Source organism: Alosa sapidissima, chromosome 10 (genome assembly GCF_018492685.1).
Source record: "Alosa sapidissima isolate fAloSap1 chromosome 10, fAloSap1.pri, whole genome shotgun sequence".
Classification (NCBI taxonomy): domain Eukaryota; kingdom Metazoa; phylum Chordata; class Actinopteri; order Clupeiformes; family Clupeidae; genus Alosa; species Alosa sapidissima.
In genome coordinates, this window is record NC_055966.1 from 3,061,934 (window position 1) to 3,078,693 (window position 16,760).

Sequence of the window (16,760 nt, forward strand, 5' to 3'; positions counted from 1 at the left end):
GTTATTGTTAATGCACAAATTAAGTAACAGTAGCCTAGTCTGAAACGAAATGCTGTTTTACATCTAACCAGTGGTGCAAATAACTGACATGTCCAAATGGGCCTTGATGAAATGCGTCGCTAGACTGTTCATACACATTTTAACGGGCCAAAGTTGAGGAGCTTTTGTCCGTTATTGTTCGTGCAAATATAGGCTGATTCATGTTCCCTTGCATTGTTTAACTGAGGTCCATGGCTAGTCTGGCTTTCATCAGACCAAGCTCAATCTTTTAAGAAATCAAAAAATAAATACCGGGAAGATCAGGCTGGGTTCACCCAGCCTAGTCCATAGGCACCCGATATTGTTTAATTTTCCGATTAAGATATACACGCTCTGGCTATTCTAAATGCAAAAATGCATCAGGGAGTTATGACAAAACGGTAACTAACAAACTATCCTAATAGAAAGCTGTTAGCTTCCCTAAGCTACAGGTAGGATTATAAGGTAGGCCTATTTACAACATAAATTGTCAATAGGCTATGCTGGCGACACAAATAAAATCTCCTTTGGAAACCAATGGCTTACGCCTTACAGTATCAAGCGGACTTAAACTGTCATATCGTGGCGAAAAGTTGTAATAACATTCACGCAGCTCCATGAGTCAAGGAAAGCGCGAATGAAGTAGCCACTTCTAAATGGGACCCACTACACAGTAGCTTAAGGTGTTTTGCTAAAGCAGCCATAATGAAATGAAGGTGTCATTGTTTGGATACTTCACACACACGTGCTTTTTAATTTCACAGACTACAACTACCAAGCTGTAATCAAAGCACATCGATTCCCCTCTCACACCCTGCACGCACTTAAAACAAAATAAACAGGCGTCTCAGTCTCATGTATAGGCAAAACTGTATCAGACCGGTGTAACGTTGGTAAATCTTCCATTGCACAGAATGATTTTGTAGCACGTGCAATAAATGACAGTCGAAAGATACAAACAGTGCTGCTATACATTTGCTTGGTATAACCGCATTTATAGTTTTCTACAAATGCAATCAATCAAATGCCTCCATCACTCAACCAACGCTAATGGTAACATTACCTAGGTCCTTATTGATATTACAAGATTAACGTACCTGCAGTAAAAACCAAGCATGTCCGATAAACATCCTCAGATTTATTTCGGCTTCAAGAAGAAATGGGAATTACACTTCATGTGAACATCGTCCTATCCTTATTAGATGTTCGCTGCGGTAAATTACAGTCCTTGTAGGAAGCGTCCATTGTTTTTTCCAACCCACTTTTAACTTCCAACAAAATTACGTCTCACTGCAACGATGCGCCATCTAGTGGACAAACGACTACTTCTCGCCAGTACTGAAAATGCAGCCATGATGATGATGATGAATATTTATTTTGGCTTTCTTTTAATCCTACTGAATTTGTAATTATGTATCGGCCGTTCTAATACCGATAGTATGTGGGTGCCTGTGTGTGTGCATGTGTATATGTGTGCACCGCCATTTACAGGCCAATGAGTGTACAGTCACTAAATGTACACATAACCTAATTTTTTTAGACCTCCCCATGGATGAAATTCTACGAAACTTGGCATACCCCCAGAGAATGCCAGGTCAATCATACACATAAAATTTGGTGCAGTTCTGAACATCTTAACTGAAGATAGGGGCGATTAAAGCAGAATAATATTGCATTTTCATTTTTTACCGGGGGGTGGGGGTGCAAATCACAAATGAGTGATTATGAGCCAGGTTGATGTGGGCCCTTGAGACCAACATACCATAAAAGATTCTTCATCCTCAGTGCCACGGTTCAGGTAGTTATTTAGGAAAAACTGTTTTTTTTTGCGGTTCAGGGGGCCCAGCACGGGGGGTGGGGGGTGGGGGTGGTCCCCGGGGACGAAATGAAATTTTTCCGTAAAAGTCTAGTGGGGCTACATACCCACCAAATTTCATATTTCATACATACGGAAAAAATTGGTCATCCTAGGCCCTACAGTTCTCAAGATATTCACAGAGAACTGTGTCTGCCCTACCCTCCTTTCGGGGGGGCTACAGATCAAAACGAAGAATGACGGTTCCATGCTATCCATGTGGGGGTACATGCCCACCAAGTTTTGTGTACCCCGGTCTTTCAGTGTCCCGGGAATCCTTGTTGGTGTACGTCACTAAATGTACACATAAATTATTTTATTGTAAGGCCCCCCATGAACGAAAGTACACAAAACTTGGCATGCATTCGGAGGGTGTCATAATGATCCTACACTTTTAATTTCGTGCAGTTTTGACCTTGTCAGCCAGAGATATTGTGATGAAAACACCTAATATTTTGCTTTTTAATTTTTAACTAGGTGGCGCTATACATGAAATAAGTGGTAATGGGATGGGTTGACATGCCCCCTTAAGACCAACATACATAAAAAAGGTGGACCTCCTAGGCCCTACGGTTCTCGAGATATTCACAGAAAACTGTCTCCGGCCACCTACAGGCCAGTTGGTGTATAGTAACATAAATTAATTTATTGTGTGGCCCCCCATGAACGGAATTCCACAAAACTTGGCGTGCATACAGAGGGTGTCATAATGATCCTACACTTCCAATTTCGTGCAGTTTTGACTATGTTAGGTCACAGATACCTTCAATTACAACACCTCATTTTTACTTTTTTGTGTTTAACTAGGTGGCGCTATACATGAAATGAGTGGTTATGGAATGGGTTGACATGGCCCCTTGAGATCAACATACAAAAAAAAATTGGTCCTCCTAAACCCTACGGTTTTCGAGATATTCACAGAAAACTGTGTCTGCCCTACCCTCCTTTCGGGGGGTCCAGTCCAGCGGGGGGGCTACAGATCAAAACGAAAAACGATGGTTCCATGCTATCCATGTGGGGTTACATGCCCACCAAGTTTCGCATATGCATAACAAGAAATATCCACACACTAGCTCCCTTTTTTTCTTCTGTTTATTAGTTACACCATATACGTAACGTTTCGAGCATTAAGCTCTTCAGACTCGAAGGCTCGAAACGTTATGTATGGTGTAACTAATAAACAGAGGAAAAAAGGGGAGCTAGTGTGCGGATATTCCTTGTTATTTTTTTTGTATGTTCTGGTTCATAAATGATTACTCGAGTTGAAGTTTTATTCAGGGCAAACCCATTTAAAGGTCTTTCAGCAGCCAAGCAACAATTCCTCAGTGGAGCATCTTAGTCATGGACTGGAATTTGAGGTCACCAAAGTAGTGATTATTACAAGACATTTCAAAAGCACCCCTCCTCTGATTTTTTACAAATCGCACCTTGGATACATTGATTAACAATGTTTCTTACTTACAGTGTGTACATGCGGAACTGCAGAATGGGCACACCCACACTGCTATCTTCAAGCTCAACACCCACTCTACGTCTGTCTAGACACTTCAAAAGAGCACCTACTGTCCGGAGCTATCAAAAAGAGGGGGTGAGAAAGACAGAGACAATCAAGGCATCAGTTTTTAAAGGAACACGCCAACATTTTGGGAAATTAACTTATTCGCAATCTCCCCAGTTAGATATGATGATACATAGCATTCTCTTCTCTGTGTGCAGTAACTCAGTCTGACGCACCCACCATTAGCCTAGCTTAGCATAGCTCATTCAGGTGGGCAGAACCAACTAGCCTAACTCCCAAAAGTGACAAAAGAATTCCAACATTGTCCTTTTTACATGTTGTGCCTAGTATAATTACAATGTCTACAAATCCCAATGTGAATTCTCATTCAGGTGAAGCACTTGGGATATGCAGAACACAGGAACTTTGTAGGTGTTGCGTGCAAATCACTTCGCCCAAACAGCAGTACTTTGCATGAATGAGAACACGGAACAAGTTCCAAGTGTTGATCATCTGTGCATTACAGTCAACCTCTCTTGGTGAAGGGCATACATGCAGACTGCCTTGTCATATACTGTATATTCTTATATTTTGGGGCTTTTTCACCTATGAGGGAGAGAGATGGGGAGTGGGAAATGACCATCAGGCCAAGCTCGAAACTAGCTTCACATGGGTACTGAGCCCATTCGTGGTAGAGGAAGCATACGCTACTGCTGTGCTATGGGCTCCCACTGTTTTATCATATTTCAACATGAAAAATAGTATCTTAAAACATTAAGATGTGACATTGATAATACACAGAGTCTTACCATAAGGACAGAGTCAAAGCTGAGACAGGAGGAGAGAAAGGACATTTTCTCCTTCTCTGTCATGGCAGGGGAAAGGAAGGGTAGGTTTGCTGCCAGTAGTCTCTGTTTTCCAACTTCAGGTCCTAAAAGGAGAGATGGTATAGGGTGGCACTACTTCTAAAGCATTTTGATCAACAACAGGTTGTTTTAAACTGGAAATAAACTGCCGTGACTTCTGAACTCTCCTTTCTTATTGACTTCTCCCAAGAACTTGGAAGGCCATCTGAACTCTGAACTCACAGTATACTGACTTTGCACTCATTCACTCCTCAGCACTCATGACCCCCCCCACAGACACACACCTACATGACTTTTAGCATTTAGCACTTTTACATCCCTCTCCCTATGCTACAGACCTTTTATTTATTTTCTTATTTCATCACACGTCAAAACACACACACACACACCTGACTTTCTCCAACTTTTGCACATCTCCATAGAACTTTTTACTTATTATTTTTGATTTCTCCTCCATCTACCATTTATCTACCCATGTCCCTGATTGCCTAGCCTTTCTGCCCCCCCCCCCCCGCCATCCCCAACACACACACAAAAAAAACACACACACTTACATCATCACTGTCATCACCACACATACATACAGTACACTGCTTGCTACAGTAAGCCTCCTCTACATACTTGCTGCACACTGCCCCCCCCTCCCTACATACACAGCACATTGTCTTCAGGATCTTCTCCAACACACATCCTCTACATACTTACAGCACATTGCCCCCACCTACCCACACACACACTGCACACACACACACACAGTCACTGCTCCACTCCCCTCCCGCCCACACACACACATCTTCACTGTCATCACTCACATACATCATACATACAGTACTCTGCTTGCAATAGTAAGTCCCTTCACCATACTTGCAGTACACTGCCCCCCCCCCCCCCCTCCCATACATACACAGCACATTATTTCATCAAGAAGCTTCTCTAACACACATCCCCAACATACTTACACCCCGCCCCCCCCAATACACAGCACATTGTCTCATGAGGAAGCTTCTCCAACACACATATTGCACACTGCCCTCTCCACACATACACAGCACACTATCCCATCTCCCTTGTCATCCCCCCCAACACACACACACCAAGACCCCTGGCAGTTGGGTTAGCCCCTTGAGCCGTGGATCTGCCCAAGGTTTCTTCCTTGGTAAGGGAGTTTTTCCTTGCCCCTGTTGCTCTTGGGTGCTCCTTGTTGGTGCCCCCCACCCCCAATCCTCCCCCACCTTTCTTATGCAGCCCTTGCCACTTAATCTACTAAACCCCTCTTCTACTGCACCCCCCCACTTTGCACAAATAGGCTGACACCAGACATAATTTCACTGCATTTCTTACTTCCAGTAACTATATGCATGTGACAATAAACTTCCTTGTAACTCCCTTCTCTCGTTGCCTTTTCCACAACGTCAGCAAATACTAACCATACTAAAGGTGTCTGCACCTGCTAATGTTACACCATATCCTAACTGCATGCGATGTGAGTTTACACCATCACTTGTTATCAATGACTGTCTTTGGCTGCTTTGATGCATTCGTTCTTGTCCTCAAACTGCCACAGACACTTCTTAGTAGGCTTCTGCCTGATCCTCCTGCTGCAGGCAGGCACTGAAAGCCCTCCTGGTTGGCTGAATGGCGAATTTTACTTTTAAAGGTCTCATCTCATCGTTTTTTCATTAATTTTGCAGTGGTCTGTAGTATTGATGAATGCCCTGTGAGCCGGTTTTGGTGAAAAAAATGCTGTCCTGCGTCTGTTTCCTGCGTCTGTTTGTGGGGAAGGTGAGCGGGGAGGAATGACTGGATTTCGCCTCTAGTCATGAATATTAATGACATGCTAATGAATTCACCTCTGATTGGCTAACAGTACTGTGACGCTTCCTCCAGTGCGTCCTCATCCGATTCTGCCTGTGCTATGCTCATTCAACTTAACAGTGCTAAAACCTGGCTAAAACTCGAGTCAAAACTGTTGCACAAAATGTCTTCGGAGATACAACTTCATGTGTTTGATCCTAGTATCCAAGTAGGAAGAAGAACCGCTTCCTGATTGTTTGTCGGTGAACGTTGGTTTAATAGAATGGTAACAATTGCCTGTCAGCTTAAAATTTCTCCTAAAAGAGGTAACGTTTGTGACAATAGTCATCTTGCTTTCAAGTACCCCTAATAAACAGTTGGAAATGTTTTAAAATAAAGACCTATTTCTTTACAGTCAAAAGTCTTTGCAATCTTCCTAGTAGATATTTTACTTCACAACACAGGTAAGCACCCTAAATGCAGTTCAGCCACTGACCTAGCCTGCTAATGCTATCGGAATAGATAGTTATGGTTTGAATTCCATGATACTATCATAGAAAGACCACTTGGTCATAGCCCAATATATATATATAGATCTAAATGCAAACACACCTACCTAGCTATATTTTGCTGGAATTGTACCAGAATGCCTACAGAAGCAGAGAATGTGTGCTGCAAGACTTCTTAATGAGAACTATGGCTTTGATAGCCTGACATTGGCAGAGGTTAGCCTACTCAAGTTGTTTTCTGTCACGTATGACAGAAAAAGTAGCCTACTATAGGAATCTTAGTATTTTGGGACTAAATATTACAGTAATCTTATAGGAATACTATAGTATTTGGACATACTATAGGTACTGTAAGACTACTATAGAAAAACTATAGCGGTTACAGGATATAGTTATTAGTAGTACTTCTACAGTATGTCCCAATTATTCCTATAATAATTATTCCTATAAGATTACTATAATATTTTGTCCCAAATACTATAAGATTCCTATACTACTTTTTCGTAAGGGGATTGCTCATGTGGTTAGAAAAATGGGCAACACCAGTACCCCTGTTGTCTGTATGACCCTGTACCCAGGATTAGAACCAGTCTGCCTTAGCATAATGTACTCCCTTCCAAATGCACTAAACATTCGACTATGGCCCTCTGTGAGACAGAAGATATGAAAGGTAAGATAACCCTTTAGCTTAAAAGGGACAAAAACTGATGAAACTCCTAAACCAAATATACAAAACAGGTCAATTTTCAATAAATAACTTTATTATATTTACATACAGCAGTGGTACTCAAAGTGTGGTCCGGAAGCTATCTCAAGTGTTCCACAAGTAGATGTGGTAAAATATAATAGAGGAGTTGTTTGCTTGTATGTAAATCCAAACAGTTCTGCAACACTGATGTAACCTATGCCAGTTTTAAAATCATATGAATCCTCTGACACCATAAACAAGGTGCAAAGACAATAAGCAAGGTGGTTCAGTGAGAAGGCCTATTGTGTAATATACTGTTGAAGTAGGTCTACTGTTTTTTGTTTTTTTTTGCTAGGTGGTCCGTGAAACACTGACAAATAGTAATATTGCAGTCTATTAAAATAATGCAAACACTAAACAAGAACATCCAAACTATGCACAGAATTAACAATGTCCTCTTTTTGCCAGACGATGCAGACATCTGGCCTACAGATCCTTTTTAAGATGGTGCTGGGATTATTTAGGGGAAAAGGTCTGAGTTGTTGTTTCGGCTTGTATTGTCCTGGGGATCCGAAGAGACAACACACAAAACACATTCGTTGGCTGTGATGATTCTATTACATTGCTCTTTGATTGCGCTGGGCCATAGGTGGAGCCATCAGGTGTTATTGTGGAGATGTCGCTTTCATCCTTCTCCTCCTCTTGATCAACCCGAGGTCTTCTAGCTGGCCTTGGATGAACAGGCTTGATGGCAGTAGAGGTAGCAGGCCCCCATGCCCATGGTGTATCCGAAGTGCTTGTATCAATACTCATACTTTTCATGAAGTATTCTGTTTGGGTACCTAAAGTAAATAAATGTGTATTACTGTCAAGTTACAAGATACTAATAGTACACAGGACATTCACTCTCACACAAAACTGTACTGGCACAATGGAAACAAAAATATTTTAGTGACTGTGGTAAGGTGTATGATGTACTAAGTAGCACACCCACAAGAAGACATTCGGTAATATCAATTCTATCTGTTATGCAATTCATGGGTCTCACAGGTGTATTAATCAAGCACCATGCAGTCTGCATTCATAATCGAGGTGATTGATTTTATACACCTGTGGAAAGTGACCTGAAGAAACCCATGAATCGACTTTCCCAAACATTGACGAGCACATAAGAACCTGTATTAGCCTACTAGAAAAAGACTTCTAGAAACGAACTAGCACAACAATAAAAGTTAGATCACAAACCTTTGCTTCTAACGTGATGACCTAATGTAGGCTAGAAAGCTGTGTAGCCTGACATGAGGATGTGCTCTGGAAGACATACAAAACACTAAGTAAACAGCAAGTAATCAAACAAAACATCATTGTAAGCCTACAAAGGTCAATGTAATAATGGCAAGAAGACATAAATTAGACTGAAGTGTAAATACCTGAGCTCTAGTGATAGCAACTTAGCCTAATAGTGCACGGGTATTGTGTTTTTGATTTTCCCCGTTTAGACTAGAACAATACCCGTACTTAGTTGAGCATAAGATATTGTTGCTAATATTATTATTTGTGGTTTAACGCTTAGGTTGAACAAGCTAAATCTCTGGGTAGTGTGGTCAGTTTCTTATGAGTGTAACGTTAGCTACACCAGGCACGTAACTGAAGCATTCCGTTCGCGTTATGTAGGCTACTGCAACAATTAGCTTCCAATAGGCCTAATCAATGGAAGTAGCTACACCTGGCGTGTTAGTGGCCTGTAGGCTACGTTCGGGAAAACAGACCATTCCTCTAATAGATTTTACCAGAGCCCTTCCTATTAGACATTCTCTGATTTTACACGTCGCGAACAGAACACTTCAGTTACGTGCCTGGTGTAGCTTCCTGTAATATAGGCTAGCCTAAGCCTAGCTTGTACCCTTTTCATGCATGCTAACGTGAAGAATATGAACATGCTATTTTGTAACAGACGTTAGGTGGAAAAGTTTGTTTGTACTTACAGCCTGTGAGCTGGTGGTCGATCGTCATGACGGTACAGAACCAGGTTTTCAGAACATCGATGCAAAACCACTTTCTAACTGTAGGCAGTGAGTGTGGTCGAAATGATTGGAACACAGAACAAATGTTGCACTACTTCGGTGGTGGTGTTCCAACGATTTTTTTTCCGCCATGTTAGCAACTTGCTGTTAGCTCCTACTAGCTGCAGAGAGACAATCCTCCGCCAATCCGCAAAATCTTCCAGTCTTTCTGTAGGCGGTCACAAGCCAAGGTGGGCGAGGCCATGAATAATCAGTTTCCCTTCGGCGTCATTGGGAAGGGCTCTTTCTGATTCACTTGTTTTTCCGTGTATTTTCTTTCATTGGCTAATGCGGGCAATGGGGGTAGAAGATCATTTTCACGTGCAGCATGCATATGCAACTTGGAGTAAGTTATAGTATTTCGAAAGTAACAAGTATTAAACGGTTTCTCAGTGAATGAGACCTTTAAATAATTCCCAGTCGGCTCAGTTGACATGGAATTAAAATATCACAAAGCACTTCAAATTTAAGCTATAATCTATAAACTAAGCATTGTTTACACTCCTACACGTTTTCAACTGAACAGAGCGTATTTAATGGAAATATGGATTATTTCTGTTTGTTATGTACTTCATTATGCTGTAGGCTTAGGCTACATTTTGCACATCTCAATTCCTTATGTTCAACTGAACTCAAAGTTGAATGAATATATGGACCATGTTTTGTTTGTTATGCCCTAAATGCTGTAGCATTTATTTCAGTTTTAAGCAAGCTATATTTCTGAAGACATTGTGTTGCCTCAGGCCCGTTGCACATCTCATAAAGTAAATTTTCCTTCAAATCATGTGAATAAAACATAATAAAATTAGAGACCCACTGATATGGAATTTTAGGACCGATAACAATAACCGATATGTATTCGTCTGTTGTGGTCATAGATGCGATAACCGATAATATTACTCTTGAAAAAAAAAATTGTGAAAAATGAATTGGGGACAGCATATAATAAGCATCATGTAATAATATACGGCGGCCGATATATCGTGCATCCCTAGATAAAATATGTGATTAATTGCCATTAATTATAGAAGTTCAGCGATTAATCAAGATAAAAAAAAGGAATCGTTTGATAGCCCTAATTACAGTGTTTTCAACGGAACTTTCCGTCCAGTCAATCATAGTAATAACCAATCTGATAGTCCAACCCGGCCCCAAATGTGGCACGGACGCTGCAGCCACCTGCACCACATCTCCCGCATTAATCCCATAATTTTGACTAATTTTGATACCTGAGATTGCTGATATCAGTGCACCAGATGTGGCATTGCAGGTTCTCCCTTGACAAATATGTGACAAAAATCTATAAATACCCATGCGTGTCTGAGTATGAGTGTTCTTCGGTGTAGACAATTTGCTCAGTGATATTTACACTCTTATTCAATGACACTGCCCGCCGTTGTCCCAACTCACCAAAGTCAGAATTAAGGTAAACAACCACCTCAGGTTTATAATCTGGGTTACACCCTGTTGGACAGAAATCATGAACATCAGATATATTAACATGATATGCATCTCCATTAGCTTTATCTTGTCCTATCCACTTTTTTCAACATTATTTGTCAATTGCAAATTGTACCTGTGGATAGTTTCACAATTAGGGCATGCAAACTTTACCCACATGTCTGTGTTAGTAAAATATAGGATTCTGTTTGGTAATGTATTGATTACAATAAACAGCATCTGGAAAACTGAAAAAAGTGCAGAAATGCCACGACAATGGACACTATTCAACATGGCACAATTACATAGTTTAGGGCCATATTCTCCCATGCACGTAAACATAGGCTATAATTCCATCAATCAGAGATTTGACATCAATCTGTTAGATTCATTGGTTGAATATATTTAGCGGAGGAATTTCCTCAGATATACAACCATCAAATAGTGGGGCGCTGGTAACGTAGTGGTTAAGGAGCAAGGCTAAAATGCAATAGCCTTTTTTGCCTCTTAACAGACTCAAAATTAAAAAGGTCTGTACAATATGAAGAGTCCTTACATGACAAAACTATGCATTTTCTACTCATTAGCTGTTAAGAAACCGTCTAAATTCTACGTTTGTACTGTCACATCTGCACACTACTCTGTTTGCCTTTTCCTGCAACAACTGATTTCCCACGATACTTAAGCGCGAGCTAGCTTTCAGTAACGTGCAAGCTTAGGCATCATTTGGACCGTTTCGATGTAGTTACATAGTCATTATATGGTCATAACCTAATAACCTATTTTTGAGGGGAAATAAACGTCAAGTTTTCGTTGCAAAGCCGGCATGAGCTCGACAACAGACTTTCTTGAGCTTTCCTGGAAGCGACTTATGGAAACTGAGGTATGTGACAGTACAAACTTTGAATTCAAACAGTTCTTCACAGATAATGAGCAGAAAATGCATAGTTTTGTCACGTAAGGACTCTGTTCATAATGTACAGACCTTTTAATGACATTTCGAGTCTGTAAAGAGGCAAAAAAGGCACGTTTAGATGATGCCCCCAGACCTAGCATTGTAGCTCAATGGGAGTAGCAGACATGTTAACACATATTTTAACAATAACATTTCATCAGGATTTAATTTTTAGCCTAAAATAAACTGTTCACCCTGATTGTGAAACTCCCACAGAACCATATGTTAGACTTATTAAAACTATATGGAGCATGTCACCACAAAATGAGTTGGTCAAAAAAGGTTACTGATATTTAAAATAAGGGGTCATTTGTTCAATCCGGTTCAGCCAATCCAGAGCAGTGGTAGCGTAGTGGTTAAGGAGTTGAGCTAGCATGTAGTAGCCTGAAAAAGTTGTGGGTTCAATTCCTGGCTTGTGGCCTTAGCAAGGCAATTAACCCCAAGTTGCTCCAGGGGCAATGGCCCTTGTAATATAATTGACATTCTGTATTTGTCTTCAGACAATTCTGACGATTGATGAGGAGCTCAGAAATTGTCCTCAGAAAAAACAGGTGTCTGAACAAAAATCCACTTCAGACTCACTTCCGCATACACATTTACTATGTATCTAGGCTGTTACAGTGTAAAATTTTGATGACTAAGAAATTAAGAAATGGCAAAAGATTTTTTCTGACCCACACTCTCTCAAACCACTATATCTTGCAGGGTTTCCCGCAGCACTTTGCAGTCAAGGCGGCCGCCTTGGCAAAACACGCCTGCCGCCTTAACTACGTCGTTAAAAAAAAAAAAAAAGTAGTCCACCGTGTTACTCTGTCCTGTTTTCTCCCCTTCATTCCAAATCGTGACCAACGCCAGTCTCCCTTCTCCGCAGAACGCATTAAAAACCTGCCATGAATCGAAAAATAATCCGTTTTTATAATCTTTACATATGTGATATGCCTCCGAATCGGAGCTAGTGAGCGGAGCTGAGCGGTGCAAATATCCCGCTCCTCACTCAGGTGGCTGTTTACTCGGCCGCTCCTCCGCTCAAATTCGAGTCAGGTCGCTCCGCTCAATTTCGCTCCCGGCTCCACTTAAAAATCATCCCGCTCCAGTGAAATCATTCCACGCTCGCTCCAATTTAAAAGAGGGAGAAATAATCTTCAAGCCGAATTGTCACCTTAAACAGAAAACTTAAATCCCAAAGAACTAAGAGCAAAGTCAATATATTTCACTCAGAACATTTTTTTTTAAAAGATGCAACACCGATAGTGCAACAACAAACAAGCTTGGCCATGTTAATACACATAAGTCTAAAACTAAAGGGATCATTGGGATTAATTGCCTAAAGAATAAAGGCTTAGCATCCAAGTTTTACTTTAGCCTTCTACTTTATATGAAGCATATTCAAATAGCTCACGTTTTTCTTTGCTCTCTGTAGCACACTCTCATGTTTTCGCGAAATGTGTCCTCTTCCAAAATTAATCTTTACCTCACTGAAACTGTCACCACATGGTTATTCTTGCTCTACATTGTTAGTATCTACAGTAGTTGTTTTGTAGGAATAGTACACAGTATGACCAGGGGTGAAAGTAAGCCGGTACTGGCCGGTACGGAGTACCACTAAAATATTTGGAGAGGGTACGCCGTACCGGAAAGAACTATACTGTCTCTGAAAAATATTGCACTTTCAGCATGACAACACAACTGCTAATGTCAAATTACCAGAAGCAACACATTTCCCCCAAAATATATTTCATATACATCGTTCTGAACTGTATCTGAATTGTGTCTAAACCTCCCGTGCAGCTGGACAGACAACGAGCAAGCTATAGCGCGTGTACAGTAGCCTACAGTAATTGCGCCAACGTGCACTGGTATCCAAAGTGTTTTAGCAGACGGACATTTCTTGGAAAGTCTCCCAAATAAAAAAAAACATACAGGCTAAAGAAAAATATGTTGATGTTTCTAGCCTATTCTCGTTTTATGTGTGCAGTGTTTCTCTGGAGAGACAAGAGACAGACAGCGCGTGTACGGCTTAAACAGATCTTGCGCAGCAATAATGAAAGTGTTTTAGCGGACAGAAGTATGTTGCAGTCTACCAAATAAAAAGGCACGACTCAAAGAAACAGCCTCTGACAGCCTGCATGAAAGGCATATTCCACCATTTGGGGAAATACACTCATTTTCCACCTCCCCTTGAGTTAAACAATTGAGTTTTACCTTTCCCCAGTTCATCCAGCCGTTCTCCGAGTCTGACAGTAGCACTTTTAGCTCCAGCTCATTGAATCAGATTAGACCGTTAGCATTTCTGCTATAAGCTCTAATCGGTCTAATCTGATTCAATGATAAAACTCAATTGTTTAACTCGAGGGGAGGTGGAAAATGAGTGTATTTCCCCAAATGGTCGAGTATCGCTTAAAGATAAGCATTAATGGCCCAATAGTAAAAGAGTGCAATTACCAAAAGGCCCTTGAAATGTTCTTTTTAAAGCCAAGGAGGATGGCTTGTAGCGATGCTAGTTGTCAGCTCTGCCATAAGTAGTGACTGATCACATTTGCACATTTTGTTGTTTTGCACTTGTTCTATAGTTTGTAATAGTCCTTGTTAAAATTGCACAAATTACACAAATATTTTGAAATATTTGTATATTGTTGTAGCCTATAGTTTGTTTGGTGTTATCATTTTGTTAACTGTTAACTTAATATGTAGTGTTTAATAAGTACAGTAATTGTTAAATGTACAGAGTCTGTAGTGTATCGCACAAACAAGACCCCCCCCCCCCCCCCCCCCCCCCACCGGTCGGACCGGCACCATAACCCCGCCACCCCCCCACCCCAGTCAGATGGCAACTGATACCAGACCCCCCCCCCCCCCCCCCCTCCGGTCGGACGACCTACCACCTAACACATTTCCTACGGAAAACCCTGTCTTGGAATGAGCTTTTGCGACATAGGACTCATTTCGTCTTGACATGCCCCATATGAAGAGTGTTCCAAAACAGAATGGAGAATATTTGGGAAATATTACAAATAACAGTTCTCTATGGACACAAATTACTCCTGGTGTGAAAAACCCCAACAAAAAAACCCCAATGAAGATGACTTACCTAGATTTTTGATAAACTGAGCAATGCTATATTCTTGTTTGGCACTTGTGATGATTACCTTGGGACTGACTTCTTGTATCACTGGATTAAAACATGACATAGAAGTGGATTGTCTGCAAATTCCGGTATGATTGCATTCTACAACTTACACCTGGATCTTATACCTTTACTCAGTATCTGGAGGTTGTTATCAGCAACATCAGGCATGTAGTGCAGAACGTAGTCTCTGCTGTCATAAAAACTCAGCCCCACTTGTTCTTTCTGTGCTAGAACACTAAGATAGACCTGTCATTAAGAATAAAAAAAAAAGGTAAGAGGTCAGTAATAAGAAAAGTGAATATTTTAATTAGAGATGCACCGATTGATCGGCTGGTGACCGGAATTGGACGATTTTCACGTGATCGGCCATGATCGGCGACCGGCCGGTCAGTCTGAGACATACCGATTTCATGCCGGTCAAATGCACTCGTGCGCCGCACTTGTAACAACACCCAGCTGAGTTTGCAAAGTTTGAAGAAGCTAGCAACCAGGCCAACACTCAGGGCTGGATGTACAAAGAAAGCGCTAATAAGCTACTGTTGTTCTATGCAGCGAACGCTGTGCTTTGCCATATTGCGTGGAATTTACTAAGCTGTCACTTCATTAGGCTACGTAAACATGGCTCATCGCCGCCCGTCCCTGCCGCTAACTGCGTGCCCACAGCTGAACCACAAGCGCAGCTGAACAGAGATAACCGATTGCGACGTTAAAAAGAATCAAAATTTAGCGATCATAGGCTACATGAGGAGATGTCAACAAGCAGTGACATACAGTAGCCCTAGTAGTTCTACTCCACTTAAAAAAATACTCAAAGTATTTACTGCACGTAGACTAGGGCTATGCCTTAATACCATAGTCTAGCAGATTGTGAAGTGGATGTTGTGAAAGTGAACATACGATAGCCTTTTAAAAAGGCAAACAGTTCATAAAAAGTTAAAGTTGCTTTTGACATAGCCTACAATGAAGAAAACTGATGCTCTGAATACTGAATCAGCTGTCTCTGAAAGTTAAGAATTGATGCATTTAACCGGAATTCGGATTTAAGTTTTTCCACCGCAAAACAGACGTGCACTGTTTTCATATATGGTGGAGCACCTAATCAATCGCTATTAGCACTTCTCCTCCCCTATGTTCCATGGTAGCATGTTAAAATGTATCATGAAAATTGTTTTTGTATTTTTAGTTGGATATTGGATGTGAGAAAAAAAAATGAGGTGTTCCATAACACTGCATTTAGGGCCTATATTAGTAGTGTGTGAAATTAATGTCCCACACTGGGAAGCATTATAGTTTGATACTGCAGCGGAAGTCTCACATTTCTTTTTTTTAACAGCCATTCCATTATTGATAAGTTGATTACATTTCTATATTAACATGTTCTATTAACTCATTACACATAGCCAAAAACGTAATATTACATTTTTCCTTCCCATGCGTAATATTACGTTTTTAGCTTTTTTTTTTTAATTACGAAACTAGACACTCTAACACACCTTATATGTGATTTTGGGAACTCTGTGATGAATGGAAATGAAATATGACGATCAAAAACTCATGAAAACGCACAATTTGGACATTTTATCTGGACATTTTATCATAACACGGTTGCCGCTTTGGGTCGAATCAGTGACGCATGCACGCCAGGTCAAAACCAGGCCATTTTCGTGGGCCTATCACTAGGTGACAGTCTCGCCAGGTCTTGCTGGTCACTTCCCGGAAAGTTTACACAAGTAACAGGCAACACTTCATATTTCATGAAAGACGTTATATCTCCATTTCTAGAAAAAAACAGTGATTTTGATGAAAACTAGCCACTGTTTAGCTTGGGATTTCTCAGGAACAGAGGCGTGTAGAAATACACGGTTTGCACCCACCGAGAGCTTAAAGTCTCACCTTTTAATCGAGCTATTGTATGTGTTCATAGCTATAACACAGAATATGCTGTGG

General features: G+C 40.9%; 2 protein-coding genes across 11 annotated transcripts in view; one reads left to right on the forward strand and one right to left on the reverse strand.

Annotated features, from left to right (window-relative positions):
* lypc (ly6 domain containing, pigment cell) overlaps window positions 1-16,760 on the forward strand; it is a 161,874-nt gene that overhangs the window by 111,873 nt on the left and 33,241 nt on the right. The window lies entirely within an intron of this gene.
* msh5 (mutS homolog 5) overlaps window positions 1-16,760 on the reverse strand; it is a 115,128-nt gene that overhangs the window by 88,618 nt on the left and 9,750 nt on the right. For 7 of the 10 annotated variants that reach the window (XR_006034698.1, XM_042107491.1, XM_042107496.1 and 4 more), the window contains exons 3-8: window positions 14,939-15,059; window positions 14,775-14,855; window positions 10,702-10,755; window positions 10,521-10,568; window positions 4,181-4,302; window positions 3,336-3,445 (exon numbers count right to left, since the gene is read on the reverse strand). Coding sequence is in view for 9 of the 10 variants with exons in the window: in XM_042107491.1 (XP_041963425.1) it covers window positions 3,336-3,445; window positions 4,181-4,302; window positions 10,521-10,568; window positions 10,702-10,755; window positions 14,775-14,855; window positions 14,939-15,059 (536 nt within the window). In the remaining variant the exon portion in view is untranslated. The other 3 variants (XM_042107492.1, XM_042107499.1, XM_042107497.1) reach the window with 3 other exon arrangements.